Source organism: Sturnira hondurensis, unplaced genomic scaffold (genome assembly GCF_014824575.4).
Source record: "Sturnira hondurensis isolate 20B ecotype Veracruz unplaced genomic scaffold, ASM1482457v3 Scaffold0022908, whole genome shotgun sequence".
NCBI classification, from domain to species: domain Eukaryota; kingdom Metazoa; phylum Chordata; class Mammalia; order Chiroptera; family Phyllostomidae; genus Sturnira; species Sturnira hondurensis.
This window is the reverse complement of record NW_028095539.1, coordinates 9,632,561-9,658,228: the sequence shown is the minus strand read 5'-3', so window position 1 is coordinate 9,658,228 and position 25,668 is coordinate 9,632,561. Positions and strand designations below refer to the sequence as shown.

Here is a 25,668-nt window from a genome sequence, read left to right as displayed (position 1 = left end):
GTGCTGAGACACTTCCTGTTGTGTGGTGTAGGTGGATGGGCAGGTTTCCCTCGGAGAATTGCTACCTCCTGCCTTGGGGGCTGACATGGCGACGATGTGAGGCAGGCCCTTGTTGAGGTCCTACCGAGTAGTATGTGTGACCTCAGAGCCTTGGCATATGGCCAGTGTGTATTGTTTGTGGACCTTGCTGCCACTCTGTAGGAGAGAATATTTGCAGATGTGGCTATAGTGTGCGGGTTCTCTCGGTCTCGGCACTGTTGGTCTTTTGAGTAGGATCGTTCTTTATTGCAGGGGGCTCTCCCGAGCATTGCAGAATATTTAGCTGCATCCCTGGCCTTTACTCACTACATGCCAGTAGCATCTCATTTGTGACAGCCAAAAGTGTGTCCAGACATTGCCAAGTCTTCTGGAAGAAAAATGTCCCTGGTGAGCAGCGTGGGCCTTTACAAGCCAGATTTGTGGACCCATGTTCCAGGGCTGCAACTTTGTGACCCTTTGTTGAGGGTGCATGCTGTGTTGCTTGAGTTGGAGACGGGTCTGGTTTGTCCCACAGCCACAGAAACATCTCCGGAGTGACACAACGTGCCAGAAGCCAGACACCAGCTGAGCACCTGGGGTGGGTTTCCTTTGAATGTCATTTTTAGCTTGCACATTTGTCGTTCCCCTGTGTTTATTCTGTAATTCAGCATTAGGGAGTCCTGTTGCTGTTTCAGGTGATGAGCATAAGAAGGTTATCTTCTTTCGGAAAGGTGATTCACCGCCATGGCATCCAGACAGTGAAAAAGGCACCTCTGGTTGAAACCTGCCCAGGGTGCCCTTGGAACTCCTCCCCTAAGAGATGAGTGGTGTGGGAAGCAGGAGTGTCATTACTGAGCAGCCGCTGACTGCAGGGCAGGTATGGAAGGCAGGTGGCATCTCCCCATGTCAGTGTTCCCTTTCTCCCAGGAGCAGATTTCCCTTCTCCTCTTGGCTCCAGCAAACCAAAAAGAATGGGGTGGGCACTGGGCAACCCTCACAGCACTTGGGAAGTAAGCTTCCTAATGGCACGTGGACCGGGAGGCTGTGTCCTCAGGGTCAGTGAGACCCCTACCAGCCTTGGGGTGGAAGGAAGTTCAACAGTAGCTTGGGGATACATGGCCTGGCTTTCGTGGCTCTTCCTGCATTAGACAGCTGTGGGCCTGCTCCTTTGTGGAGAGGAAGTCCCCTCTCCTCTGTGCCTCCTTACAGTTTCTGGAGTCCCGTCTACACCCTGTGGTCCCTGGACGGCAAAGTGTGGGGTAAGCTTTTCCCACTTGTTTGAGCAACACCATCCGTTCTGTGGAGCAGCAAAGCCAGGGATTCCCGAGAAACCGAGTCCTCAGCACTGGCGGGGCTCCAGCACTGGCATTTCTGCTAAGTTCCGCAGGGGACAGAGGACCGTAGGTGGGCAGTCCACGGACCAGGAGGGACCTGGACCGAGAGGTGGGAGGCTGGTGTGCAGCCTGCGCATCACCCGTGGGAGCGGGGATAGCCTTTTGGTTCTGGGTAGGCCCTTCCTCCACTGCGGTCTCAGCGTGAGGAACAAGCGGGCTGGGTGTTGGCACCAAGAGGAAGGACCCGGCCGGGCCAAGGTCATGGGCAACGCAGAGCGCAAGGTTCGGTCTCCTGCAGCCGGCCAGGACTTGCCCTCCCTGGGCTCCAAGCCTCCGCCCCGAGAACCGAGACAAGGTGCAGAAGCGGAAGTGAGGGCCACCAATGAGTCGCGCGAGGTGTTGGGGGCGTGTTCAAGGGGGCCTTCCCCAGTGGAAGTCGAGTCCGGTGGGGACGCTGTCCAATGAGATTCTCTGGAAGGTGGGGCCAGGGAGAACATTTTCCAATCAGCTAGGCTATCCATCCACTTCTGCTATAGGTGGGGCTGCCGGGTTCGGGGCGGGCCTAAGTGGGCCTCCCCCAATAGGCGGCAGCCGCGGGTGGGGTAGGGAGTGGCCGAGGCGCAAAGGCCCGCGGCGGGCGGTGGCCGCAGTTCCCAGCGCGCGCTGGCTCCGGCGGCCGCTCCGCACCATGGCAGGACTGGGGCGGCCGGGCCCGGGGCCCCGCGCGGCAATGCCCGCCTGGAAGCGGGAGATCCTGGAGCGGAAGCGGGCCAAGCTGGCGGCTCTGAGCGGAGGAGCTGCTCCTGGGGCCAGGCGCGACACAGCGGAGCCAGCGGAGCCGGTGGAGGAGCGGCTCGTGCTGGCCGATAGCCTGGGCCCACTGTGCGAGAACCCATTCATGCGGCTCGAGTCGGAGCGGCGACGCGGGGCGCGGCGCGGCGGGAGCGCGGGCGCAGCGGGAGCGCGGCCGGTGCAGCAGCTGCTGGAGCTGTACAGCCGTGTGCCGGGCGTGCGCACCATCCGCGCCGACAACATTCTCATCATCGAGTCGGCACCTGGCTTCCCGCCTGCTGCCCCCGGCCCTGACGCGGGCCCAGCTGCCCGCATCTGCGCCGCCGAAGTGGTGGTATACGAGGCGCCGGCGCCACCCGGCCGCGTCAGCCGTCTACTCCAGAAGTTCGATCCGCCGACTGCGCCGCGCGGTCGAGGGAGCCCAGAGCGCAGTCGCCCCTTGCCACTGCCACCGCCACCGCCGCCGCCGCCGCTGCCGCCGCCGCCGCCGCTGCAGCCACCCTCTCCTGGCCCAACTGGCCCACGGGTGGGTGAGCGCGTCGCCTGCTTCGAGTCTGAGCGCTGCGGCGCAGGACCCGGGGCCCGACGCAGCGACTTCCTGCAGAAGACCAGCAGCAACTCCTTCACCGTCCATCCCCGCGGCCTGCACCGCGGTTCGGGCACTCGCTCTCTCCCCAACGGGCCCGCGGCTCCAGAATCCCAGGCCGGTGCTGCCAACTGCATTGCAGGCTCTGAGTTTGGGCCGAGCGAGTGCAAGCCAAAGGTGGAGTCAGGGGAGTTCCCTACCCACCCGCCCCCTAGTCCCACGACCTCCAGTGCCACCCCAGCTGCGCCCCGGATCTTGCCCATGCCCAGCCATGCCAGTGCCACTCCCAGCCAGCGCCAGTGGGTCTCCTCAGCCACTAGCGCCAACGACTCCTTCGAGATCCGGCCGGCCCCCAAGCCAGATATAGACACAATTCCCGCCGGGGACCTGCAGGCCCGGGCCCTGGCCAGCCTCCGCGTGAACTCTCGAAACTCCTTTGTGTTCATCCCCAAGCGCAAGGCCTTCGGAACTCCTCCTACCAGAGGGAGTCAGTCTGTGAGGCCTCCAGAGACAGAGGTTGTCTCGGTTTCCCAGGGCTCCCAGAGCGGAGCCCAAGTAGTGGCTGGAGCCGATAATGCGCCTGTCAGTGGGAGGGGACCCTTGGGGGTCCAGGAGGGGGCCTGCCCCAGGCCAGCCACTGCCCTAGTGGAGCGGGCTGTTAGGTGGCCAAGGCCATCCTCACCACCACCACCCCCATCCCTTCCGGCTGCCACCGAAGCTGAGCCTTCCCAGGGCTTCGGGGTTCCCGGCTTGGCCAAGATTGGTGGGGAGCCTGGTAGACCAGGGCTGCCTGTCACCTTCATCGATGAGGTGGACTCGGAGGACGAGATCCCCCAAGAAGCCAAATTGACCTGCTCAGCGGCTGGTGCGCCTCCCCAGTACCGCCCGTCAGAGCTGCACCGAGGTGGCAACACCTTCACGGTGGTACCCAAGAGGAAGCCAGGGGTCCTGCAGGCCAACGGGGGACCCAGGCCACAGGAGGCGGAGGAGGTGGAGGTGGGCAGCCTCTCAGAGCCGCCCGCTGTCCTGGGGGCAGTACTCAAGAAGCGCTACCCTATGGTGCATGAGATCGAAGTGATCGGAGGCTACCTGGCCTTGCGGAAGTCCTGTCTCAGCAAGGCTGGCTCCTCCAGGAAGAAGGTCAGTGGTGGGGCAGGTCTGCAGCCAGGGGTGCAGAGACGGTGGGTCTCCTGGGAGGCTTTCCCAGGACGTCTGGCGTGGGGTGGGGGGCCTGTTTCTCTGTGGACCAGGGCAGAGCTGGGGCTGGGGCCCCATGCCGGTGCCAGGAGGGGCCAAGTGGGGGGAACCCCTGCCCTGAGCCCCAGCGCTTTGTCTGGCAGCAGCTGGGCAGCTGTTTCTCGCCGGAAGTCCAGCTGGGAGACAAGATCGGGCCTGGTGGCTCCACCCGGCCACCAGGTGGGAGAGCAGTAGCTCTGGTGTGACCTGCCCTCCGGGCCCATTCCGGTGGCAGGTGCCAGGACAGAAGTGGGAAGGGGCAGGAGGCCTGTGAGCCAGGTGTGGTGGGATCCCTACCTTGCTGTGAGCCTAGGGGCACAGCGCAGAGAGCCACTCAGAGGGGTGCCCTCAGCCCCCCAGAAGGCGTGCCGCCTGGAGCTCAGCGGGGCCTGGGCTCTGACAGGGCTCCCTAGCCCCTCGTGTGTGTCAGGCTTCGTCTGAGCTCTGGCGCTGGGGAGATGAGGACAGCTCCCCTCATTGAGGGAGGGGGGCCTAGGGCAGAGGGTGACCCGGGAGCCTCCATCCCTGGGGCCCTGCCCTGTTGGGTGGCCTGGAACCCTCTCAGCACAAGGAAGCGTTCCTCACATTCTTCCTGGTCGTTTTATCACCTGTATCTGGCCCCAGGGCAAATTCCAAGGACAACCCCATCGTGTGGTGATGCAGGCAGGGAACAGATGTGCTTCCCTGGAACTGACTTCCCGAGAAGTGACGGCACAGAGTGGTGCGGGCGGGCCTCTTCTTTCCCTGCGGGTGTCTGGGGCCCTTTGGGCCACCTCTGCCCCAGCCTCAGTTTCCCTGGGGGTGGTGATGTGCCTGCCAGATTGGCCACCTCCCCCCTCGGTTTGCTTCTTTTTGACTTACTGCCTCATGTCCTTACTGCCTTGGCACCATGTCCCCCACCCCACCCCCCACCCCATGTCACTGTCTCCTTCCCTGGCGAGGGCACCTGCGTTCCTGCCAGTCCCCACTGCTGGGTCGAGCACCCGCACCTGGCTCCCCAAGTGCCCCCTGCCTGGCCTGGCCTGGCCTGGCCTTTCCTCGGGGCCATGGGCCATGACTCTTCCCCAGTCCCGGCCCTTCACCTCCCAGGCACCATCCACCCAGTAGCCTTGGCCTCCAGCCCTGCCCTATGCGTGCAGCTCCCGTATGTGCCCCCACCCTGCTTTCCGACCCTTGGCTTTGGCTGCACTGGGAGAACCGGAGGTGATGGTTGCTCCCTGCTCTGCCGAGAGGAGAGGCAGGTCCTGGCGCCCGAGGGGTGGCCCCCGTCTCTAGAGCTGTTGTGCTACCCTGGCTGCCCTTCCGGTGGGAGCCTGGCTTCCTCCTGGGCTTGGAGGGCTGCAGCCCGGTGCACCCTGGCCCAGGCTGGGTGCAGAGCTGTGGGGTTGCTTGCGGGTGGCTGGTGTGAGAAGGGTGAGGCAGTGGCCTGGGGGCCAGCAGGGCGGGGAGCGGGCGGCATCCCGGGCTTGGAGTGGAGGGCGCTCCACCAGCCTGGCCCTGTCTCCATGCCAGCCTGAGGGGGCTGTGGGTCCAGATGGACGGTGCCTGGCATGGCCGAGTGGCCTGGGAGGGCCCTGCCCTGTCAGAGCAGCACAACCTGCTGGCGCTGACTTCCTGCCTGGGCACGCACCAGCCGCCCTGCCCAGGGAGGGCCGGACGCATGGCAGGTGGGACGGGGGTGAGGGCTGCACAGCCCTTCAGAGCAGCCTGCCGGGTTGGGGCCCCTCTGTCTGTGGCCCCTGGGCACTACTCCGTGGCCCCTCTGGGCTGCGGGCCTCGTCCGCACAAGGACCACTTCCGCCAGCCTGTGCTTGCATCCCTTCCCCGCTCCCCCTCCCTCTGTCTGGAGGCCAGCTGGGCCTCGGGGCTGACTGCTCACTCTCACCCTGGCATGGCTGGCTGACCCAGGGCGGTGGAAGGAGGTATGGGTGCAGTGGGCCCCTGCAGCTGAGCTCCCTGGGCAGCACCTCATGGGAGAGTGTTGTGCCCGGGTGCAGCCTCGGGGGCTGCCTCTCTGCCCGGGCCCTGGGGACACCCGCTGGCAGCGCACACCCCCACTTAGTTATCTCCGCAGAATCACAGATGCTCTATCGCCACCTCTGTGGGCGGCCAAGCCAGGCTGCTGCTGCTGGGCGAGGCGGCTGGGCTCCCTCTCACCCCTGCCGGCCCCCGATGTCGGTGGGAGGGGCGGCCCCTCCGCTCTCTGCACCTGCCTCCCATGGGGTTGGTGCTGCGGGCCTCCCCTTTGTGAGAAGCCACCCGGCCAGGCTCCTTGCTGTCTGGAGGCTCCTTCCCCTCCTTTTGCTCTCCTCACCTTTTCGCCCGCTGGTACGCTGCCCAGCCCAGTGTGTCCATGTCCCCAGGGCTCGGGCCTCAACACTTCTGCCCTCACTCCGCCCTTGGTGACCCCAGCACCCTCATCCACTGGCGTGGCCTCAGCTCTCAATCTCAGCTGTTCCTCAGACCTGGGTGCCGCTGCCCTCTGGGGCCTGTGCGGCCACCTGCCTGCCTGCCAGGGTGGAGTCCTGCACTCCCTGCCGGGGTGGGGGTGGAGGGCCACCAGGCACCTGGCAGTTGTGGCTGCGTCTGCGCTCCACCCTTCCCGTTCTGCCCAACTCTTCTTGCAGGTCACCCCCTCAGTGGTCTGCCCAGAGCCCCGTGGCCCTGGGGGCAGGCCTGTACCCTGCTCTGCTCCATTTCCCCACCCGCCAAGGGTCTGGACTCGGGATCCCCCGTGGGGAATTTAGGTGGGGGCAGCACAGGGAGACCCGAGCTTGGGCTGGGGGAAGGGCTGAGAGAAGGGGGTAGCCAGGGGGTATGTGGGGAGTGAGGGCTGGGGCATTCATCCCAGCTGGGGCTGGTCGAGCCCAGGTGGCCCGGAGTCCAGGGTGGCGGGCGGGGTGGGCAGGGTGAGGGGAACAGGACCTGAGAGAGCTGGGAGGTGGGCCAGCCAGGACCCACCTGCTGGCCGTGTTCCGTGCTCAGTGCGGTGGTCAAAGTCCCCAGAGACAGGTGGCTGGGCGTGTGCAGGCACCAGCCCCACACACTCTGCCACCTTCCGGGGGTCTGGGAGGTGCCCCCGCTGCATGCGTCACCAGAACACATGGGCCCACGGAGGAGGCGGCTGTGAAGGGGTCATGGAGGGAGGTGGGACGTGACCCAAAGCTGGGCCCCCTGGGTGCAGGCAGGGCCTGTGAGCACTGCCCAACCCCAACCTGGTCAGGCTGTGTCAGGCTGTGCCTGCGAGTGCCCAGCCCCCTCAGTCTCTCTGCTAGGAGCTAGTCATGTGAACTAATGAGGGCACGCTAATTCGCCTTGGCCCTGGCAGCCAGCCCTTCCTGTGTCTTCAGCCGTGGGGGATGGGTCCAGAAGGCTCAGGGTCTTCAGGGACAATGCCATGTACCTGGAGGTGACTGGAAGTCCCATTCACTGTTGGGCCTTGGGGCGGGCGGGGGGGGCCTGGGCTAGCAGCTCCGTCCTGCCTTGGGCACCTCCTGAGGGATCCCCAAGTCCCAGAGGGCCAGGCAGTGACCCCCAGAGCTGGCTGGCAGTGAGTGGGCACCTGTAGACTGTGGTGATCACCCCCTATGCCAGGCCCCTGCCCTTCCTGGCCCCCACGGCAGAGGCAAAGTGGAGTGAGGGACAGCGTGCCTCCCGGGGATGGAAGCAGACATCTCCTTCCTGCCTTTGCCTGACTTGGGTTGTCTGCTGCTGGTCCGTGCGGGTGCCTGTGGTGAAGGGCTCTGGGAACCTTGATGTGCCCTGTGGGCCACACTGAGCCAGAAGGACCCTGCGCTTGGTAGGCAGGCGGGGCTGCATGTGCTCCTGTGGCCCAGAGAGAGGGCAGGTCTGTGGGAGTGTGTGCCCTTGTTCATGGATGCTGGTGGGTCCTACACATGCCCGAGGCTGGGATCCAGGCCCCTTTGTTGCCTGGGGCTGCCAGCCCAGCCCTCCGGTGAGGCCCTCCCTGTCTCGCAGTCCCTGGGCCCCATGGTCCTCTGCCTGGGGGCCCCACTCCTGCCTCCGGCTCCTTCCTGGGGCGGACGAGGAACCTGAGCTGGCTGCTGGTGTCCTGTGCTCAGGAGTTTAGTATTTCCAGCTCCAGCAGGGCTGCTTCCATCTGCTGCAGGTAGGCTGAGTATTCATTACCGACCGCCAGGCTTGACGGAATCCTGCACACAGGCCTGGGGATTGGTGGCCCAGGCGGGAAATTCTGGAGGCTGTGGAGTGGGCAGGGTGGACGGGGACCAGACAGCAGCCGGGTGGGAGGAGAGGGCCCGACCCGGCCCTTGGTGCTGTCTCAGACCGCCATTGACTTGCCCATGAAATGGGGCGGCAGCACGTGGGGCCACTCTCCTGGTGCCGGCCCGTGGCAGCTGCTGGCTTCAGGGTCTGTGGGGATGTGGCCTCGGGTATGCCTGGCAGTGGTGGTCCATGCTGAGTTGGTTGGGCAGGACCATCTAGGTGCCCAGCAGGCTGCAGCATGAACTTGGCTCTGGAGAGGGGCCCCAGCCAACAGCAGGAGCCTCTGTGTGCTGAGGAGGCGGGGCCGCCAGGCAGCCTGACCCGGACTTTGCTCCTGCGTGGAGCCAGCAAATGGGAGGTGTGGCTGGTGCTCTGCTCCCCCGAGCTGAGAAGACAACCCTCTGACCCTTGGAACCGCCTTAGTGTCTCCCGGAGACCCCGTGGGGTGGCTGGAGGCAGCCAGACCCAGCTGTCTTAGGGGTCTTCAGGGTCCGGGTGGGGGGCTCTTCTCAGATGAGAGGCAGCCCCCCACTTGTCAGAGCTTTTGAAGGTGGATGCCATGTTCGGCTGCCCTGCTCTGGCCTGACACCCCCACTGCGCCGCCCTTGGTCTAGCTGGAGGCCAATAGCGGCTCTGGCTGATGTGCCTTCTCCCCAGATGAAGATCTCCTTCAATGACAAGAGCCTGCACACGACCTTCGAGTACCCCTCCGAGAGCTCGCTGGTGCAGGAGGCGGAGGGGGAGGAGGAGGAGGGGGAGGAGGAGGAAGCGGAGGAGGGGGCCGACATCAACGGGGCCGTGGAGAAGCCCTTTGCGCTCTTCTTGCCCCGAGCCAAGTTCGTGAGCAGCGCGGTGCCTGAGAGCCCTCGCCTTCCTGACGGCAGCTCAGGTGAGTGCCCACCTGTCCAGGCGGACAGCCCAGCGGGCAGCCTGGGCCACCTGTGTGCGTTCACATGTTCACACGTGTGCCCCTCGGTCTGCAGGCCTGTCCAGCTACACTCCGAAGCACTCCACAGCCTTCAGCAACTGGCAGGAGCCGGCACTGGCCCACGCCCCGGCTGAGGCAGAGCCCTCACAGAAGGAGGTCATGGTGAGCAGGGGCCAGGATGCCCAGGTGTGGGCAGGGTGGGTCCCAGGTGGGGTGGGTCCCTAAGGCCTGGGCGAGGATCAGCTGATGGCATTCCTACCCCACAGCTCACCCCTGCCAGTCATGACGACCTCTCGGACTTCCGCAGCGAGCCAGCCCTCTACTTCTGACCCCAGTCCCTCCAGACGGCCAGCACCACAGCCCCTTTGGCCCTGCCAGGCTCTGCCCCCCATGACCCACCCTCCCTTCCTGAGGCACCTGGGGCCACTCTGTCCCTTGGGACGTCACTCCTCACTCTCCAGCCATGGTTTAGGGGCAGCGTCCTGCCGGCTGCTAGGCCCAGGGCCTACTTGATGTGTTCAGAGTGAAGGGCTATCTCAGCTGCCTGTCCTCTGTAGGACCACAAGTAGCCCCCCAAGGCTACCCCCACCTGTGGCCGAGCTCAGCCTCCTCCCTCATGGTGAATGGAAATCTGTTCTTGCCTCTGACAATGGACTCAATAAACATCACCAGATGAGACCGCCTCCTCGCATGACCCTCTGCCTGTGAACGGGATGTCAGGCCCCACTGCAGGGCTGGCAGGTGGGGAGCCCACACGGGCTGTGAGGGGGACCCAGGCTCTGTGCCTTGGGGTAGGGGTGCCCAGAGGGTACCCTGTAACTTGCAGGGCTGGTTCTTACTCCCTACAGCCTGTTGCCCTCCCCTTGCCCACAAGGGACCTCCCTGTATGCCCCAGTCTTGGGCAGCCCTCTCTTACCCAGCTCTCCAGCACCTGCCCAGTGGGCATTCACTCCTGTCCAGAGGGCACGCTATGTCCAGGGGCCTGGACTACAGGCAGGGGCAGGAGGACGGGCATTGCAGCTGTTGGGTCTGAAGTGGTTCTCCTGAAGGGCTGAGAGCCTGGAAGGGCATTAGGAGATGGGGTGGGCCGAGCCTCAGGCATCTTGTCTCCTGTTTGGCTTGGAAAACGCCGTGATCCGCCAGAGCCTCTGAGCTTCTGTGGGGCTGGTGCTAGCAGCTGACAGGGAAACACGGTGGGCCCTGGGAGGCGACAGGAGGTGCAGAGCTGCCCAGTGGGAGCTGCTCCCGGTCGGGCCCGGCTGCCCACTCAGCTGCATCCCAGGACAAGAGCCATTTACCGAGCAGTATTGACCATGAGGTTGTCCCTCCCGCAGAGTCCAGGCTCAGAACGGAGGAAGGCGTCTTTGGTGTTTTTCCCAGGAGGTGTGGGCCCTAGTTCTTCTGGACTTGGACTCTCAACCTGTACGTGTTTGCCTCTCCCTACTCCCCCAGTTACACTGCTGCAGGGACCCCCAACGGGGTGAGCACGGCCACCAGAGATGGACCCGGAGAGGAAGGCAGGGTCCCAGCACACTTCTAATTTGGCAGTGGGCACGCCTGGTGGGTGGCCAGGGAGGGCAGGGGGCGTTGGTGCTGTCCCGAGCAGCATCTGGAATCACGGAGCTGAGGCACAGCCCTTGCTGGGTGCCCAGGCCCTCAAACAAAGCCCCTTGGCAAAGGATGGGCTCTGGATGTTGGCAGCAGGTGAAGGGGGCCAGGAACGGTGAGGAGGGGCAGTTTGGGAGTCACAGCAGGTGCTCAGTACCCCCTCACACCACATTAGGCAGCGGGGTGGCATGAATCTTTAAAAAGACAACCTTTATTAACAGTCACAGCCACTAGGGTGAACTCAGGGATGAAGGAGGCCTCCTGTCCCTGCCCAAATACCTGGCCTGGGCACCTGCTGGCAGGGGGCCACGAGGGCACTACTAAAATGCTGAGACTAGAAGCAGCGCCTCCCCGTGGCCCAGTGAGGGGGTGGGGGCTAAAGGCCCCAAGCAGAGCACAGCCAGAGCCCACCCTCCCCATCCTCTGCATGAGCACATGGCCAGGGCCCCTCCCACCTGGTGGGCTGCACTGGGACTCATCACTCAGGGGCAGTGGAGTTGGCAGCTGCTGCTTTGAAGACTGACTCGCTGGGGACCACGCTGTCGGTGGAGGCGGTGGGGCCCTGTCAGCTGTCCTTGCCCACACTGCTCTTCTGCTCTGAGGCTGTGGCCTTGGTCAGGTTCCCTGCTTCCCGCTTCAGGACGCTAAGCAGAGTCTGGGAGCTCTCCAGGATCTAGGAACAGAGACACGTGGTGATTGTCCTACTGGGAGTCCCCACAGCCCGGCCCATCTCAGTTGCTGTCCTAGGGCCAGGCCGCAGGGGTTGTGGGGCAGAGCAGGCCAGAGGGAGCCCCTGAGGGGCAGGTGGATGGGGTTGGTAATGCCCTTTCCCCTGAGAATCTAGCTTAACGCCGCTCCTTTACACCCTGGAGAGCCAGGTTAGCTTTGGCCCCTGCTGCCACTTTGCTGCCTGCAGACTGGAACATGCCACAGGGCACCGATTACAATGCACAGAACCACCCGAATCAAGCCAGGCACCACGGATGGCCCACATGCTATGGTGGGCCTGGGAACGCCACAGTCCTGTCACTTCCAACTGTGTGCACCCCAGGCCAGAAGCCAAGGGGAACTTGCCTGGACCCAGGCTGCTTGAGCTGCCCTGAGCCCCACCTTAAGGTAGGCGGCCTCGGTCTCTGCGATGGTCCGATCGAACTCGTTCCGGGAGGCGATCTTGCGAGCCAGGTTCTCGTTGACGCGAGCCAGCTTCTCAGTGAGCTGCCGTACCTCGTTCTGCAGCCGCTGCTTCTCCTCTTCCTCCTGCTGGATCTGCTGGCACAGCTCCTCCCGCTTCTGGCACAGCTCTTCAATGCCTGGAGGCGAGGGGCATGGCCGTGGGTGCGGGCAGGAAAGGCGCACCACCCCATTGGCTCTGCAGCCCATCGCTTCATGGGGCACCACGGTGGTGGAGGGTCCAGGCGCCGGCTCGGCCCGTTGCCCCGGCCCGTTGCCCCGGGGCCAGGCCGGTGTCCTACCTCCCAGGGGTCTCAGAGTTCAAGAAAGCACCGCACGGACCACCCCGCGCGAGGCCTGGAGTCAGGGCGTGCTCAGGCCGTTCGGTTTTTTTGTTTGTCTTATTTTTTGATCATTTCATAGCCACCCAACCCCTGGTGCGGGCCGGACCACGGCTGCGCGCTGGGAAGGTCCGAACGGCCTCCGCGCCGTCCGGACGGGGCCATCCCCGCGGAGACAGGACAACATACTCCGCGGAGCGCTGCCGGCCAGCTGCTGCCTGGGCGGCCGGCCCCGCGCCCTCCCCGTCTGCCCTGCGGGCGCGCCGCGCGGCCGCTCACACTTCACCAGCTCGTTGTTGTAGTTCTGCAGCGCCGCGCCTTGCTGGGTCATGGTCGCCTCCCGGTGTCCCAGTCACTCCAACCGCCGATATCGCATCGCCGCCGGCGCGCGCCCACCGCCGCCCGGCAGCGCGCTCACCGGCTGCGTCACCGTCGCGCCCGTATGCGTGCGTTATCGCCGCGCGCACACAATCTGACGTCATCATTGCGCGCGGCGCCGGGCGGCTCTGGGAGCGGGTGGGCACCCATGGCGGCGGCATTGGCTGCGGCAGGCCCCCTCGGGCCGACGCAGGACCTGCTGGTGGCCTGGAACACCGTGAGCACTGGGCTGGTGCCACCGGCCGCGCTGGGACTGGTGAGGCCCAGGGCGAGAATGGCGTGCGCGCGGCGTTTCGGGGACCCTGCGGGCTGCCTCAGGGCGTGCATCTTCGGGTGCCTGTGGCTGCGTGTGTCCCCGGCCTCCGTACTGCTTCTTTCCTTCATGGTCCGGCCTCGTTCGGCGCCCCGGAAGCCCCTGTCGCGGAGGAGGGGCGGCGGCGTTTCCGCAGCCTCCGCTCTGTCTCTTCCCCACCTGTCCCTGCCCTCCCACCTCCACTGCTTCCCACGGCCTTTTGCCTACAGGCGTCCTCCCGGACCAGCGGAGCAGTCCCACCCAAGGAAGAGGAGCTGCGGGCGGCGGTGGAGGTGCTGAGGGCCCACGGAGTGCACTCGGTCCTGGAGGAGTGGTTCCTGGAGGTGCTGCAGAATGACCTGCAGGCCCATATTTCGCTCGAGTTCTGGAATGCCATCTCCCAGCGCGAAAACTGTGCGGATGAGCCGCAGTGCCTCCTGCTTCTCCTGGACGCTTTCGGGCTGCTGGAGAGCCGCCTGGACCCCTACCTGCGCAGCCTGGAGCTCCTGGAGAAGTGGACTCGCCTGGGCTTGCTGATGGGCACCGGTGCTCAAGGGCTGCGGGACAAGGTCCACACCACGTTAAGGGGCGTCCTGTTCTTTTCCACTCCCAGAACCTTTCAGGAAATGGTCCAGCGCCTCTATGGGCGCTTCTTGAGAGTCTACATGCAGAGTAAGAGGAAGGGAGAAGGGGGCACAGACCCGGAACTGGAGGGGGACTTGGACAGCCGATATGCCCGCCGCCGGTACTACCGGCTTCTGCAGAGTCCCCTGTGCGCAGGCTGTGGTAGTGACAAGCAGCAGTGCTGGTGCCGCCAGGCACTGGAGCAGTTCCACCAGCTCAGCCAGGTCCTGTGAGTACTGGGCCTGTGCGGCTGGGTGGGTTCCTCCCGACTCCTGCTCACTCACTCCCCTGGGTCCAGCTGACCTCTGCAGGGAGCAGGCATGCTGGCTGGGACTCTGCCACCAGTCCCGATGGCTGTGGACATGGTGGAGGGAGGGTTGCCAGGACCCTTGTTCTGTAAACCTGACACACCACTTATATGTGTCCCTGTCATTCACACTACCTCAGGGTTTCGTATCTTGTTTGGGTTAAGATTCTACATGACTTCTTATTTTTAAAAAATGAGTTCACTTGCTTTTTAGAGAGGGGGAGAAAGAGAGAGAAAGAGTTCACTGTGTGGTTGCTTCTCGCATGTCCCCCCACTGGGAACCTGGCCCACAACCCAGGCATGTGCCCTGACTGCGAATCGAGCTGACGACGCTTTGGGGTGCAGGGCAGCACTCAGTCCACTGAGCCGCTCCACCCAGGGCCTGAGTTCCCTGCAGGACTTCGGGGGAGCAATGGCAACCATCCTGCCCTGCAGCTGCAGAAGACGGGCGGGCTGCCCTACTCTGTGGCACCCACCCGAGGTCAGGGGCCAAGGGCTAGGCAGGCAGATGCCCCTCCAGCCCTTTGGAGATGGGAGGACTTTGTTGTTGTTGGAGCCAGGTCCTGTTCTGCAGGCCATCCACCCCCCTGGCCACTCAGGACAAGCCCGTCCCACTGAGTGAAGTGCAGCAGTGTGGGCTGTTGGGCAGAGAGTCCGTTGGCAGGACCTGGGGGTGGCCCTGCTGCTGGCAGGGGTCAGGAGGCCCTGAGGGCTTCTGCTGGGTCCTGCCCACACGGCAGTCACAGACGGGGAGGAAGCCATCCTTTTCGTGGGTCCCTGTGCTACTGCACCTGCTGTGTCATAGCCACACCTGGGGGATGAGGCTTTGACCCCCGGTAGCCCCACGCACTGTGCACACAGGGGCAGCCCCCATCCCTGCCCAGGCAGAGAGGCCAGCTGGGGAGGACAGAGCCCTTGGTAGGACCCCGCCCTCCCAGCATCGGGGCTCTGCTGGCTGATGGGTGGGGCTCTTCTCTAGGCACCGGCTCAGTCTGCTAGAGCGGATCAGCGCCGAGGCCGTGACTGTCACCCTGCACCAGGTGACCCGGGAGAGAATGGAGGACCGCTGCCGCGGCGAGTACGAGCGTTCCTTCCTGCGCGAGTTCCACAAGGTGAGGCCACTCTCTCGGGCTCTGCCCCTGGGGACCAGGGAGTGGGTTTCTGGCAAACAGGATCCACTGGCTTTAGAAGCAGCCAGGATGTGGAGTGTCTGCAGAACAGACTCACTGACAGTGGAGGCCGGCCCTGGGGGAGTCCTCCTTGGTGACAGCAAGGACAAGCCTGTGTCATGTGCAGCAAGGTCTGTGCAGGGTCACCTGGCTGGAGGCCATGTTGAGAGTCAGTGGGCTGCAGCGAGGGGCTGGGGGTGCCCGCACAGTTGGGGCATGGTCCACTCTCGCCTCTGGGCTCCCCAGAGTCGTGGAGGAGCTGGGACCCACCATGGAGGGCTGTCCAGCCCGCTCCTACTTCCTAGTTGTCCTCCCCACCTTGTCCCAGTGTCTGCCTTCAGGGTGCAGATTAGCTGTAATGGGGACATTCAAAGCAGGCGCCCCGCAGCGGGGTCTGGAGCATGGGGCTGGAGGCCTGGTTGGGGTGGCCCTGTCGCCCTGGGTTGCAGACTGTCCAGTGACCCTCTCGGCGTCCCACAGTCGGGGAGACGTGTGCTTCTGGGGATATGAGAGGGGACCTGCTTGTGTGCAGAGGGGTCTCTCACTGTCCACGGAGCAGCAGTATGTGGGGCTCGTGCGTGTGGCCTCTTGGGTGGGGGTGAGCCTGTGCTCTGCTCTGTGGCGTGTCAGGGACGCTCTTGCAGCATGGAAGGGACAGGGCTGCACAGATAGAGGGCCTCAGGACCCCTCCCCCGCTGGTGCTGATGGGCTTCTGCCCTCCACAGCAGGTGGCTTTGGGGACTGCCCAGGGCTCTGCTGTGTCCCCACCTCTGTTCCGGGTCAGGCTGGGCATGAACCCCATACCTGTGCTCTCCCGGCAGTGGATCGAGAGGGTGGTTGGCTGGCTGGGCAAGGTGTTCCTGCAGGACAGCCCGGCCAGGCCGGCGTCCCCCGAGGTTGGTCCCGTGCTGCACCGCTGGCGCTGTCACGTGCAGAGGTTCTTCTACCGCGTCTACGCCGGCCTGCGCATTGAGGAGCTCTTCAGCATCGTCCGAGGTCGGCCCCGTCACCCTCCCTGGGCTCCGGCCCTGCAGCGCTCCCAGGTGGTTGGGGCCGTGTGGTCTGGGTGGGGCTGCCCCCCTCCCAGGATGGGCTTCCCCAGCCCCGTCTGATCAGGGCCGGTGTGGGGCTGGGGGACAGTGCTTCTGGTGTCCGCCCAGCCCATTGGCCTCGCCCCTGCCCTGGCCCTTCAGCACTCCATCTGCCTCCTCTGAGGGCAGTTGTGATCAAGCGTGTGGACGCTTACAGGCACAAGGGCGACGCGGGGTGCCACGGGGTGGCCCTCGCCTTGTGTGGGCAGGGCTGCTCGCCCTCCTGTTCTGTCGGGCACGCGGTGTGCGAGGACTGGCCTCTCCTGCAGACTTCCCAGACTCCCGGCCTGCTGTGGAGGACCTCAAGTACTGCCTGGAACGGACCGACCAGAGGCAGCAGCTACTCGTGTCCCTCAAGGCTGCCCTGGAGACGCGGCTGCTCCACCCAGGTGTGGCCACCACTGTTCATGCCAGGGCCCAGACCCAGGAGCCCCAGCCCAGTCTCCCAGCTGCCTGCAGGGCCTGGGGTTGTAGTGGGTTATGGAGCAGTGTGAGGTATCTTTTGGGGGTTGGCCTGGGGGTGGGGTACTACACAGGCTCCTGACACACTGCTTGGCTGGAGGGTGTTCAGATCTGGTGAAGTTCTGGAGAAACCTCCTGTGAGGGGAGGGGGCCCCTCCCTGCAGACATCTGGGTGTGAGGTCACAGTGGCCACGGAAGATCTCCTGGCCGGCCTGGGCTGCCTCCACGCCCCATGCCATCCTGGGCACAGCCGTCACCCTGCCCCTTTCCTGCAGGCGTCAACACGTGTGACATCATCACGCTCTACATCTCCGCCATCAAGGCGCTACGCGTGCTGGACCCCTCCATGGTCATCCTGGAGGTGGCCTGCGAGCCCGTCCGCCGCTACCTGCGGTGAGTGCCTGGTGGCGGGCTCCTGGCTCCGCCCCTGTGGCCTGGCCACTCTCCTGCCTCCCAGTGGCTTTGTGTTCCCGTGCCCTGCCCTCCCCCGTCCCAGCACAGAGGGGTGGCCCAGCTGACCTGGCCCCAGGCTGATAGGAGGTGGGTCCCACACCAGGGGGCAGCCTTGGTTCCAGAAGGTGCCGCCCAGAGCCCCTCGGGTAGCGGGGACAGAGCTGGGGGCACCTGCCACCTCCGGGCCAGGAATAACCCCGCCAGCCCATCTGGTCATCTTCGCTCCTGTGGCTCCCAGGCAGGGGTGGTGTATTTTGTTTTATTTCATTTTTTGATCAAAAGCCTGATGGGCTCGTCCTTGGCACAGGGGCCAAGGGGCTGGCTACAGGGGTGGGGGGTGTCAAGCATTCAGGTGGGCGGGCACTGAGCCGCCCTGAGGGCCACGCCCTCACACTGGCAGGACCCGGGAGGACACAGTGCGGCAGATTGTGGCCGGGCTGACGGGGGACTCCGATGGGACGGGGGACTTGGCTGTCGAGCTGTCTAAGACGGACCCGGCGAGCCTGGAGACGGGCCAGGACAGTGAGGACGACTCCGGCGAGCCCGAGGACTGGGTCCCTGACCCGGTGGACGCAGATCCAGGTTTGGGCCCTGCAGCCTGCCAGCTCTGCACTGTGGGGAGGGTCCAGCTGGTGGCATTGTTTTTTGCAGGTCATTGCCACACCTGCCCTGAGGCCGGAGGGGGTTGGCACCCAGCAGGGGGGCCTGCCTCTGTCCCTGTCAGGTGCCAATGGTGCCCCCGCCCCTCTGCGCAGGGAAGTCCAGCTCCAAGCGGCGCTCCTCCGACATCATCAGCCTGTTGGTCAGCATCTACGGCAGCAAAGACCTGTTCATCAACGAGTATCGATCGCTGTTGGCCGACCGCCTGCTGCACCAGTTCAGCTTCAGCCCCGAGCGGTGAGACCGCCCTCTGTTGGCCTCAGTGCATTCTGGTGCTGACCTGGACTTCTCAGCCCGGGGAAGGCTCTACCCTGTGCCCCCTGCTGCCCAGGGAGACCTCGGGGTGGCCCTGTGTGGAGCAGGTGCCACCACAGCCGTGACACGCATCGTCCTAGGGAGATTCGCAACGTGGAGCTGCTGAAGCTGCGGTTTGGCGAGGCCCCCATGCACTTCTGCGAGGTCATGCTGAAGGTGCGCACCAGGCCCCACCCACTGCCCGCCCTCCCCCTGCCCTGCTCCACCCTCCTCGAGACCCTCCCCTCCCCCTCCGCCCTCCCAGGACATGGCCGACTCCCGCCGCATCAATGCCAACATCCGCGAGGAGGACGAGAAGCGGCCTGTGGAGGAGCAGCCGCCTTTCGGGGTCTATGCCGTCATCCTGTCTAGCGAGTTCTGGCCCCCCTTCAAGGAGGAGAAACTGGAGGTCCCCGAGGACATCAGGGAGGCCCTGGAGGCCTACTGCAGGAAGTACGAGAAGCTGAAGGTACTGCCGCCTCCCCGGGTGGGGCTGCACCCAGCGGCGAGACTGCCCAAGCGTGTGCGGTGCCCGCTCTGCCGCACACTCCCGGGGCCTTCACATCTGCCGTGCTTCCCTCTGCCGGGCCCGCCTGCGTCCGTGTCTCTGCGTCACCTGTGCCTTCTCGGCAGCAGCCGGTGCTGCCTCCACTGCCTGTGTGTCCAGAACCTGTCCCTTCCAGGCGGTCTGGGCTCTTAGGGACAGGCTGCTCCAACCCCCACCTCTGCCTGTCACCCCGCTCTGTGGCCACGCCCATGATCGAGGTCTGTGCTAGAGCAGCACCCTTCTCAGGGCCCAAACCCACTCCCTGTGGGGCCACCACGAAGCGGCACAGACCAGGTGGCTTCTCGGCCTGGCAGGTGCGGCCTGGTGGCCTGGAGCGTCGTCCCGTAGCTGACGGGCTGTGGGCTGATTGCCGGTCGTGCACGGGCGGGAGGCAGCCGATGGGTGCTCCTCTGCTTCCCATCCTCCCTCTCTGAAAGCAGGGAAAGTGTCCTCGGGTGAGGGTAACAAAACCCAGCAACTAAACCCTGAGCTTTCTCGTCAGCCCTGGAGGCCAGACTCTGAGGTTGGGCTGCAGGGGCCCCTCCCTCCCCGAGATGGCTGTGGGAGGGGCCCAGCTGCCCGGTGGTGGGGCCAGCCCTGCGGTCCCTCTCTGCCTCTCTCCTTGTGCAGTCTTTTCCTGTGTCTGTGTTCCGTGTGCTCTTCCTCTTACGAGGACTCGGGTCAACTTCTGTGCGGGCCGGTCCACCCCACGAGGACCTCAGCTAATGACACCTGACACGCGTTTCAGTCAGGTCGCCTGCCGTCCTGGGGGCGGTGATGGAAAGCAGCCCAGCTTGCTGGGCGCCTGCTGTCCCATTGTGGTGGCCGGGCGGTGGGACTTGGAGACCACCTGCTGCCACCTGCCTCCTTGAGCCTGGGGCACGGGGCGGACCCTCTCCTCCCCTGGCAGCTGGCCGGCCGCTCGTGCTCACCCTAGCCCCCCACAGGCCATGCGCACCCTCAGCTGGAAGCACACGCTGGGCTTGGTGACCATGGACGTGGAGCTGGCAGACCGCACCCTGTCCGTGGCCGTGACCCCTGTGCAGGCCGTGGTCCTGTTGTACTTCCAGGACCAAGGTGAGCTGGCCACACCTCCTGGCCCTGCCTGCGGTGCTTGGTACCGAAGGGGCAGGCGGGACTTGGGCAGCCCCTTCCCATCCCCGTGCCCAGGGGGTCTGGCAGGGCTGACGGGGCAGAGGGAGGCACGGCCTGGCCCAGCCCACCCAGAGTGCTCGGCCACTGCCCGCACAGCCACCTGGACCCTAGAGGCGCTGAGCAAGGCGGTGAAGATGCCAGTGGCGCTGCTGCGGCGGCGGCTGTCCGTGTGGCTGCAGCAGGGCGTGCTGCGGGAGGAGCCCGCCGGGACCTTCTCTGTGGTGGAGGAGGAGCGTCCCCAGGACCGTGACAGCATGGTGCTCCTCGACAGTGACGACGAGAGCGACTCGGGCATGGCCTCCCAGGCGGACCAGAAGGAGGAGGAGCTGCTGGTGTGTGGGCGTGGCTGGTCTGGGGCTGTGGGCAGCAGCGGGGGGGCAGCCCCGCTGACCGCTGCAGGGCCCCTGTCCCCCCAGCTCTTCTGGACGTACATCCAGGCCATGCTGACCAACCTGGAGAGCCTGTCGCTGGAGCGCATCTTCAGCATGCTGCGCATGTTTGTGGTCACCGGCCCCGCGCTGGCGGAGATCGACCTGCAGGAGCTGCAGGCCTTCCTGCAGAAGAAGGTGCGCGACCAGCAGCTGGTCTGCGCGGCCGGCGTCTACCGCCTGCCCAAGGGCTGCAGCTGACGCCGCCCCGCCATCCCCGCCTGCCTGGGCCTCCCCCCTCCACCACACCCCAGCCCAGTCCCCAGGGTGCAGAGTAAAGCTGCTTGTTCCTCGTTCTTTCCTGTTTGGGTGGCTTTGTGGGGCCGTGCGGACGTGTGACCGGGTTTCCCTCCAGGCTGCCTCTCCGCTGCAGCCTGCCAGGGCCCGCCTCCTGGAGCGGGCGGCCCACACAGCTGGCCAGGGCCCCACACCTGTGTTTGCACTTTCAACCTGAGGGAGTCGGCTCATGGGCTTGAGCCACGTGCCGGCCTTCAGCTGTAGCCTCACTGCCCCACCCCTCGGAAGGAGCCTGGGGGTCACCTCCCTCTGCCTGGCCTGAGTGTCTAGCCCCTGAGTTCTGGGCCAAGAGCCCCAGGACCACTGCTGGGACACATGAGTTCCATCAGGCCACCAGAGATGTACAGGTGGCCAAGCGTCCCTGCCAGGCCGGGAGCTTCCTATGTCCCCAGCAGGAGGGCCTGCTGGGGACCTGCCCTTATGGCGAGGGGGACCGGACGCCGGTCCGCCTGTTTTACGCTAGAGCCAACCAGCCACGGCGCTCAGAGCCCGCGGTGAAGGATATTCTCAGGAAAGCCGCTTGCCTCTGCACCCCAGTGTGTGGTCGGGGGCCCAGGGCTCCGGGCTCAGCGCCAGACGATCACCCTGGGAGCCCAGCCTCGGGCTGGTCAGGGGGGCTGGTCAGGGATCCGGAGGTCTCTGAGGTTTGGGAGGGCACAGGCTCCCCAGGCCCTGGCCTCCCTCGTCAGGTAGGAGCTGCTCTAGCCTGGTGGCTGTCCCCAGGCACCCTGTGGGTCCCCTCAGGCTACCTCCACCTCTGCTCTTGGCCACTGGCTCTGCATGGGGCCCTGAGTGGCATTCCCAAATCTAGGACTTCCCCTCCCTACTTTGGAGTAGGCTGCCTGCCACGGGGCCTGCAGGAGAACAGGGCAGGGCTTTGGCTCACAGCTTTTGTGCTTGGAGGGGCCTGACACGCTGGCAGCCCCTTCCTTGGCCCCACCTGCCTGTCAGCTGGGAGTCAGATGCCGTGGTCACGGCAGTGAGGCTTCCCGGTCTCCTCTGAGTTCTGGTGGGGTGGGGAGGGGGCCTGTGTCTCCCAACGCCAGCATCCGCTTTGCACCGGCCCAGGTGTGCCTTGGTCTTCCTCACCCCAGGATGCAAACCCGTTGGACCGGCCTGGCAGTGGGGGCGGCGTCGGCCCCAGGCATAGGCACGTGGGCACACCTGCTCCGAGTGCCTTTGGACACAGAGTGTGGTGTAACCCAGTGCGTCCTGGGTCACTCAACAGGCACAGAGCTGCCACTGGGTCCCGGAGGGCCCCATCCGGAGAGGGCACCTGGGTCAGGAGTCTGGGAGGTCCCGAATGACCAGGGGCCAGCTGGGCCCCAGCTGTGCACCACCCCCAGCTCTGAATGTCAGCTGTGGGGCGGGGCACTTCCCCTTGCTGCCAGGATTCCTGGCAGAGCTGCCAGGGCAGGAGGACCAGGCAGCTGAGGTTAGCCCCGGCCACACCGGCCTGCTTGTTAGTCCCTTGGACCAGTGCTGCCTGGTCTTCAGGGAGTTGCACAGACCAGGCCCTCAGCGAAGGCAGGTGGGCAGGTCCCCAGGTGGTGGTGGGCTTTAAGCCTGAGCCTTGGATGCTGCCGGCAGCCATTTGTAAGGCCCTGCCCCTGGAGGAGAACCATCTGCGGGGCCGGGGACCCTGAGAGCCCTGTGGGCCTGGGTATCACTGGGGTATGGACCCAGGCCTCCCCCAAAGAGCCCCTCCCTGACCCCCATCAGCCCCGGCTTGTCCCAGCCTTGCAGGGAGGGTGATGAGTCACCTCCCAAGTCTCACCTGAGCTGTTGCAGGCCTGACTCTGAGGGAAACAGGCCTGGCGCTGCCCACGGCAGACTTCCCTGGGTTTGGGGGCCACTGTCTGTGCTACCCCAGGGGCCCATGAGCAGGACCTGCCCGCCCTGTTTCCTATGAAGTTCCAGCCCCACCATTGCCTCTGCCTTGGATCTGGCCAGGACATCAAGGTGTGGTTCCCCATCCACCCTACCTGGTCCCCCCACAGCTGCCCCCACAAGGCTCCTCGAGTCCCTGTGCCCAAGGGTGAGTGAAGCTCCAGCAGAGGCCCTTCCCCCACTCCCCCACCTCACAGCTCTACTGTGAGGTCAGCGCCTTCCAGTGAGTTCTGTCCAGAGGTGTGTGCGGTGAGGCTGGGGCTGGACATGGCCCCCGGTCCCCAGCCTGGCTCCTGCCTGGTTGGCAGCCCCCTGGGTCTGATATACTTGTCCCTTTTGCTCCTCCCTGCTGCAGGTGCTTCTCCTGTCCCCACCCCACCCCTCACCAGGGCCCCTCCCTTGTCCAGGTGGGCTGGATGCATCAGTGTTCTGGTGACCACCGGGATGGGGGGGGGGCCTGGGCGTCCTCCACCAGCAGCTGGTGACAGCCGTTTGGCTGCTCATGTCCTGTCTCTGCAGCTGGAACCTACTGCGACTGCAGCCTTGGCCTCAGCCGGGAGGCCCTCGTCGCCTTGCTCGTGGTGCTGGTGGGCATCAGTGCCAGCTGCTTCTTCGCACTTGTCATCGTCGTTATCGGCGTCCTTCGGAGTAAGAGGTGCGTGCGCCCCGGGGCTGGGGGGGTGCAAGGGCTGCCCTCCCTGGAGCCTTGGTCTTGCCAGGAAAGGGGCCTCTGCCCCACCCCCAGGGGAGGCGTGTCACCAGAGGCTTGGGCATGGCCTTCCCAGACTATAGGCTGGGGAGAGGTGCGGGGGGCATTTCTGGGCTCCAGGAGCCCAGCCCAGTTGTTCCAGGGGTTATACCTGCCTTTGTCCCCACAGTGAAACGTGCCCCGAAACCATGGACAGCAGGTGAGTGACCCAAGGGTGAGCCTTCCCCCTGTCCCCTGCCCTTTGCCCCCGGGGAGGCACGCTCGCTGTCCTGCCAGGAGCGCTGACCCAGGCCCTGTCATGCAGTCTGGTGGAGCACTTTGGGGTCCAGGAAGACCACATGGACCTGCAAACAGTGCACATGGAGTCCCACCTCATGGAACCCGAGCTGGAGGTCGCCCTGATGCCGCCCCTAGAGGGTCACAGCCTCGTGACCATACCCATGGACCCCTCCCTGACTCTGGAGAAGCCCCCCCCAACCTGAGTGGGACTGTGGGCAGCTGTCGGAAGGGAATTAAACAGTATTTAGTGATTCTGCGAGGTCCTCCGGGAACCCTTGCGTGGCTGGGTCTCGGGGAGGGGGTTCTGTGTTGCACCTCTGCCAGCTCCTCTTCGATGTGGGGGGAGGGGTGTGCCGTGTAGCACCAGGCAACCCCTGTCTCTCCTCCCGGGCCTGGGCAGGGCCACGCCCTGATCTTCCACTTCTTCCTGCAGGAGCCTCAGCCCAGATCCGCCCAGAATCTTCCTGCTGCTTTGTCCCGTCCAGCTGGCAGGGATCCTGGGCCCCTGCCCGCCCCACCCGCAGAAAACCCCAGAACAGGACGGGGCTGCAGGGGGAGTGGCGTGGGGTAAGAGGTCTGGCGCTGGTGCCCTGCCCACCCACACAGGCCCCTTAAGATTCCAGGACGGTCCTCGGGAGGTGGGCTGGGGCAGATGAGACTGTCGCCCCTGCCGCAGGTGTGCGGCCCCTTCCGCCGCCCAGCCTGTCCCCTGGGCTCAGCTCCGCATCACATGCTGTTGCTCTACCAATCACGCACCTTGGGGATGGGACCCTACCCACTCTGAGAAGGCGGCGGGGGCAGGGGGCTGGGGGGCTCACTGTACTTGTGCAGGACAGTCATTCCATGGAGCCTGGGACTAGCAGAAACTGGGATGAGGAGCAGGGTGCACCGGGTCCCATTCGGGGCTTGGCACCCATGTAGGTGCAATTGGTCCGGCTGCTCAGGCCTCAGAGCGGCTCCGGATGGTGGGCGACAGGGGAGATGGGAGGATGGGGGCATCTCGTCAGCGCTGCTTCTGGCGTGGAACCAAGAGGAGCCTGGCTCTCGGGACAGGTGGCAGGCAGTGCAGGGCCCTGGCTGTGTGCCTAGCCCCCGCCCTAGGCGGGACTAGCCGCGGGACAGGAACTGTTGGCACTTGGGCCAGAGAGTTAATATTTGTGCCGGCGCAGAAGGGACAGACAGGTTCCAGGGACACACGGGTAGCAGCCTTCGCACCGCGAGTCCCACGGCTGTCCCCATGCTGAGCCCCTCTTTTCTCTCACGGTGGCCTCCGCCGCTGTTGCTGCTGCTGCTATCGCCATGGCCAGTCTGGACGGCCACCCCCACGGGAACCCCGAGCGCCCGGGACTGCCCTGAGGCGTGTGCGTGCGCGCCTGGCGGCCAGGCCAACTGCTCAGGGCGTGCGCTGCCCGGAGTGCCCGCGGGCCTGAGCCTGAGCATACGCGAGCTGCTGCTGGATCACAACCGTGTGCGCGCGCTGCTGCCCGGAGCTTTCGTGGGCGCTGGCGGGCTGCTGCGCCTGGATCTACGCGAGAACGGGCTGCGCTGGGTGCACGCTCGGGCCTTTTGGGGCCTGAGCGCGCTCCAGGAACTCGATCTCAGTGCCAACCAGCTGGAGGCGCTGGTTCCTGGCACTTTCGCGTCCCTACGCGCGCTATGCAAACTATCGCTAGCGGACAACCGGTTGGCGCGCTTGGAGCCCACGGTGCTGGGTGCGCTCCCGCTGCTGCGTGCACTCAGCCTGCACGACAACGAGCTGACTGCGCTCGCGCCCGGGGTACTGGCCGGCCTTCCAGCCCTCAGCTCTCTGCGTCTGCGCGGCAACCCCTGGGCCTGCGGCTGCGCTCTACGCCCACTCTGCGCCTGGCTGCGCAGGCACCCGCGACCCACGCCAGGTGAGCCTTCGGGGAGCAGGTGGGGTGGGGCGGTTACTGTCGCTGCCTCGCCGCTGCTTGACGCCGAGCTCCTGTCCTGCAGAGGCCGAGATGTTGCTCTGCGTGTCGCCAGGGCTCCAGACGCTCAACCTCTTGACCGCCTTGCCCGACACCGCCTTCCGTCACTGCGTGCAGCCACTCACCCCGCGGGACCGGGTCGTGGTGTATACGCTGGGGCCAGTCTCCTTCCTCGCCAGTCTGGCCACCTGCCTGGCTTTGGGCTCGGTGCTCACCGCCTGGCGCACGCGCCGCCAACGCGCCACCACCTGCCGCACGTGGAGACCGCCTCTGAACCTTGGCCTCCGCGAGGCCTCCGCGGCGGAACCTGGGAGCCCCGCTGCCACTGCCCAAGTCTGAGTGGGCCGCTGCTGACCCCGAATACTCCCCCCATTCCCTGCCCTCCTTCGCACTCCCTATAGGCATCAACAATTGACACAGACC

At 65.4% G+C, this 25,668-nt stretch overlaps 5 protein-coding genes across 7 annotated transcripts; 4 read left to right on the top strand and 1 right to left on the bottom strand.

Moving 5' to 3' along the window:
* Positions 1–1,966: 1,966 nt before the first annotated feature.
* Positions 1,967–9,822, top strand: TPRN (taperin). Its single transcript, XM_037036920.1, has 4 exons — positions 1,967–3,870; positions 8,869–9,100; positions 9,195–9,301; positions 9,406–9,822. Exons 1-4 carry the CDS (start codon positions 2,041–2,043, stop codon positions 9,466–9,468), a joined length of 2,232 nt encoding a protein of 743 aa, XP_036892815.1. The 5' UTR covers positions 1,967–2,040; the 3' UTR covers positions 9,469–9,822.
* A 1,116-nt stretch (positions 9,823–10,938) lies between these two features.
* SSNA1 (SS nuclear autoantigen 1) lies at positions 10,939–12,625 on the bottom strand. 2 transcript variants are annotated; one of them, XM_037036560.1, is made up of 3 exons: positions 12,538–12,625; positions 11,822–12,057; positions 10,939–11,420 (listed from the first exon to the last, which is right to left on the bottom strand). In XM_037036560.1, exons 1-3 carry the CDS (start codon positions 12,587–12,589, stop codon positions 11,313–11,315), a joined length of 396 nt encoding a protein of 131 aa, XP_036892455.1. In that variant the 5' UTR covers positions 12,590–12,625; the 3' UTR covers positions 10,939–11,312. The 2 variants fall into 2 exon arrangements, with proteins under 2 accessions (XP_036892455.1, XP_036892456.1); XM_037036561.1 differs by having other exon boundaries at positions 11,858–12,057.
* Positions 12,626–12,676: 51 nt separating this feature from the next.
* ANAPC2 (anaphase promoting complex subunit 2) lies at positions 12,677–20,418 on the top strand. The gene is made up of 13 exons (XM_037036559.1): positions 12,677–12,892; positions 13,159–13,781; positions 14,839–14,971; positions 15,850–16,024; positions 16,389–16,508; positions 16,857–16,974; positions 17,435–17,616; positions 17,790–17,931; positions 18,090–18,165; positions 18,254–18,457; positions 19,483–19,612; positions 19,787–20,022; positions 20,107–20,418. The coding sequence occupies exons 1-13, from the start codon at positions 12,701–12,703 to the stop codon at positions 20,317–20,319; spliced, it is 2,544 nt and encodes an 847-aa protein (XP_036892454.1). The 5' UTR covers positions 12,677–12,700; the 3' UTR covers positions 20,320–20,418.
* Positions 20,419–21,554: 1,136 nt separating this feature from the next.
* On the top strand, positions 21,555–23,617 carry TMEM210 (transmembrane protein 210). The gene is made up of 4 exons (XM_037036621.1): positions 21,555–22,660; positions 22,825–22,960; positions 23,184–23,213; positions 23,319–23,617. The coding sequence occupies exons 1-4, from the start codon at positions 22,573–22,575 to the stop codon at positions 23,494–23,496; spliced, it is 432 nt and encodes a 143-aa protein (XP_036892516.1). The 5' UTR covers positions 21,555–22,572; the 3' UTR covers positions 23,497–23,617.
* Positions 23,618–24,145: 528 nt separating this feature from the next.
* On the top strand, positions 24,146–25,668 carry LRRC26 (leucine rich repeat containing 26). 2 transcript variants are annotated; one of them, XM_037036540.1, is made up of 2 exons: positions 24,146–25,188; positions 25,301–25,668. In XM_037036540.1, exons 1-2 carry the CDS (start codon positions 24,531–24,533, stop codon positions 25,582–25,584), a joined length of 942 nt encoding a protein of 313 aa, XP_036892435.1. In that variant the 5' UTR covers positions 24,146–24,530; the 3' UTR covers positions 25,585–25,668. The 2 variants fall into 2 exon arrangements, with proteins under 2 accessions (XP_036892435.1, XP_036892434.1); XM_037036539.1 differs by having other exon boundaries at positions 24,150–25,188; positions 25,271–25,668.

Excerpts from the sequence above, each read along its gene's own strand:
- TPRN (XM_037036920.1), top strand. The coding sequence starts at position 2,041 with ATGGCAGGACTGGGGCGGCCGGGCCCGGGGCCCCGCGCGGCAATGCCC. Across the intron at positions 9,101-9,194 it reads CCTTCCTGACGGCAGCTCAG|GCCTGTCCAGCTACACTCCG; the intron begins GTGAGTGCCCAC and ends CTCGGTCTGCAG. Across the intron at positions 9,302-9,405 it reads CCTCACAGAAGGAGGTCATG|CTCACCCCTGCCAGTCATGA; the intron begins GTGAGCAGGGGC and ends CCTACCCCACAG.
- SSNA1 (XM_037036560.1), bottom strand. The coding sequence starts at position 12,589 with ATGACCCAGCAAGGCGCGGCGCTGCAGAACTACAACAACGAGCTGGTG. Across the intron at positions 12,058-12,537 it reads CAACAACGAGCTGGTGAAGT|GCATTGAAGAGCTGTGCCAG; the intron begins GTGAGCGGCCGC and ends CCTCGCCTCCAG. Across the intron at positions 11,421-11,821 it reads CTCAAGCAGCCTGGGTCCAG|ATCCTGGAGAGCTCCCAGAC; the intron begins GCAAGTTCCCCT and ends CTCTGTTCCTAG.
- ANAPC2 (XM_037036559.1), top strand. The coding sequence starts at position 12,701 with ATGCGTGCGTTATCGCCGCGCGCACACAATCTGACGTCATCATTGCGC. Across the intron at positions 16,025-16,388 it reads GCTCTTCAGCATCGTCCGAG|ACTTCCCAGACTCCCGGCCT; the intron begins GTCGGCCCCGTC and ends CCTCTCCTGCAG. Across the intron at positions 17,932-18,089 it reads TTCAGCTTCAGCCCCGAGCG|GGAGATTCGCAACGTGGAGC; the intron begins GTGAGACCGCCC and ends GCATCGTCCTAG.
- TMEM210 (XM_037036621.1), top strand. The coding sequence starts at position 22,573 with ATGGCCCCCGGTCCCCAGCCTGGCTCCTGCCTGGTTGGCAGCCCCCTG. Across the intron at positions 22,661-22,824 it reads TTTGCTCCTCCCTGCTGCAG|CTGGAACCTACTGCGACTGC; the intron begins GTGCTTCTCCTG and ends CTGTCTCTGCAG. Across the intron at positions 23,214-23,318 it reads CCCGAAACCATGGACAGCAG|TCTGGTGGAGCACTTTGGGG; the intron begins GTGAGTGACCCA and ends CCTGTCATGCAG.
- LRRC26 (XM_037036539.1), top strand. The coding sequence starts at position 24,531 with ATGCTGAGCCCCTCTTTTCTCTCACGGTGGCCTCCGCCGCTGTTGCTG. Across the intron at positions 25,189-25,270 it reads GCACCCGCGACCCACGCCAG|AGGCCGAGATGTTGCTCTGC; the intron begins GTGAGCCTTCGG and ends CCTGTCCTGCAG.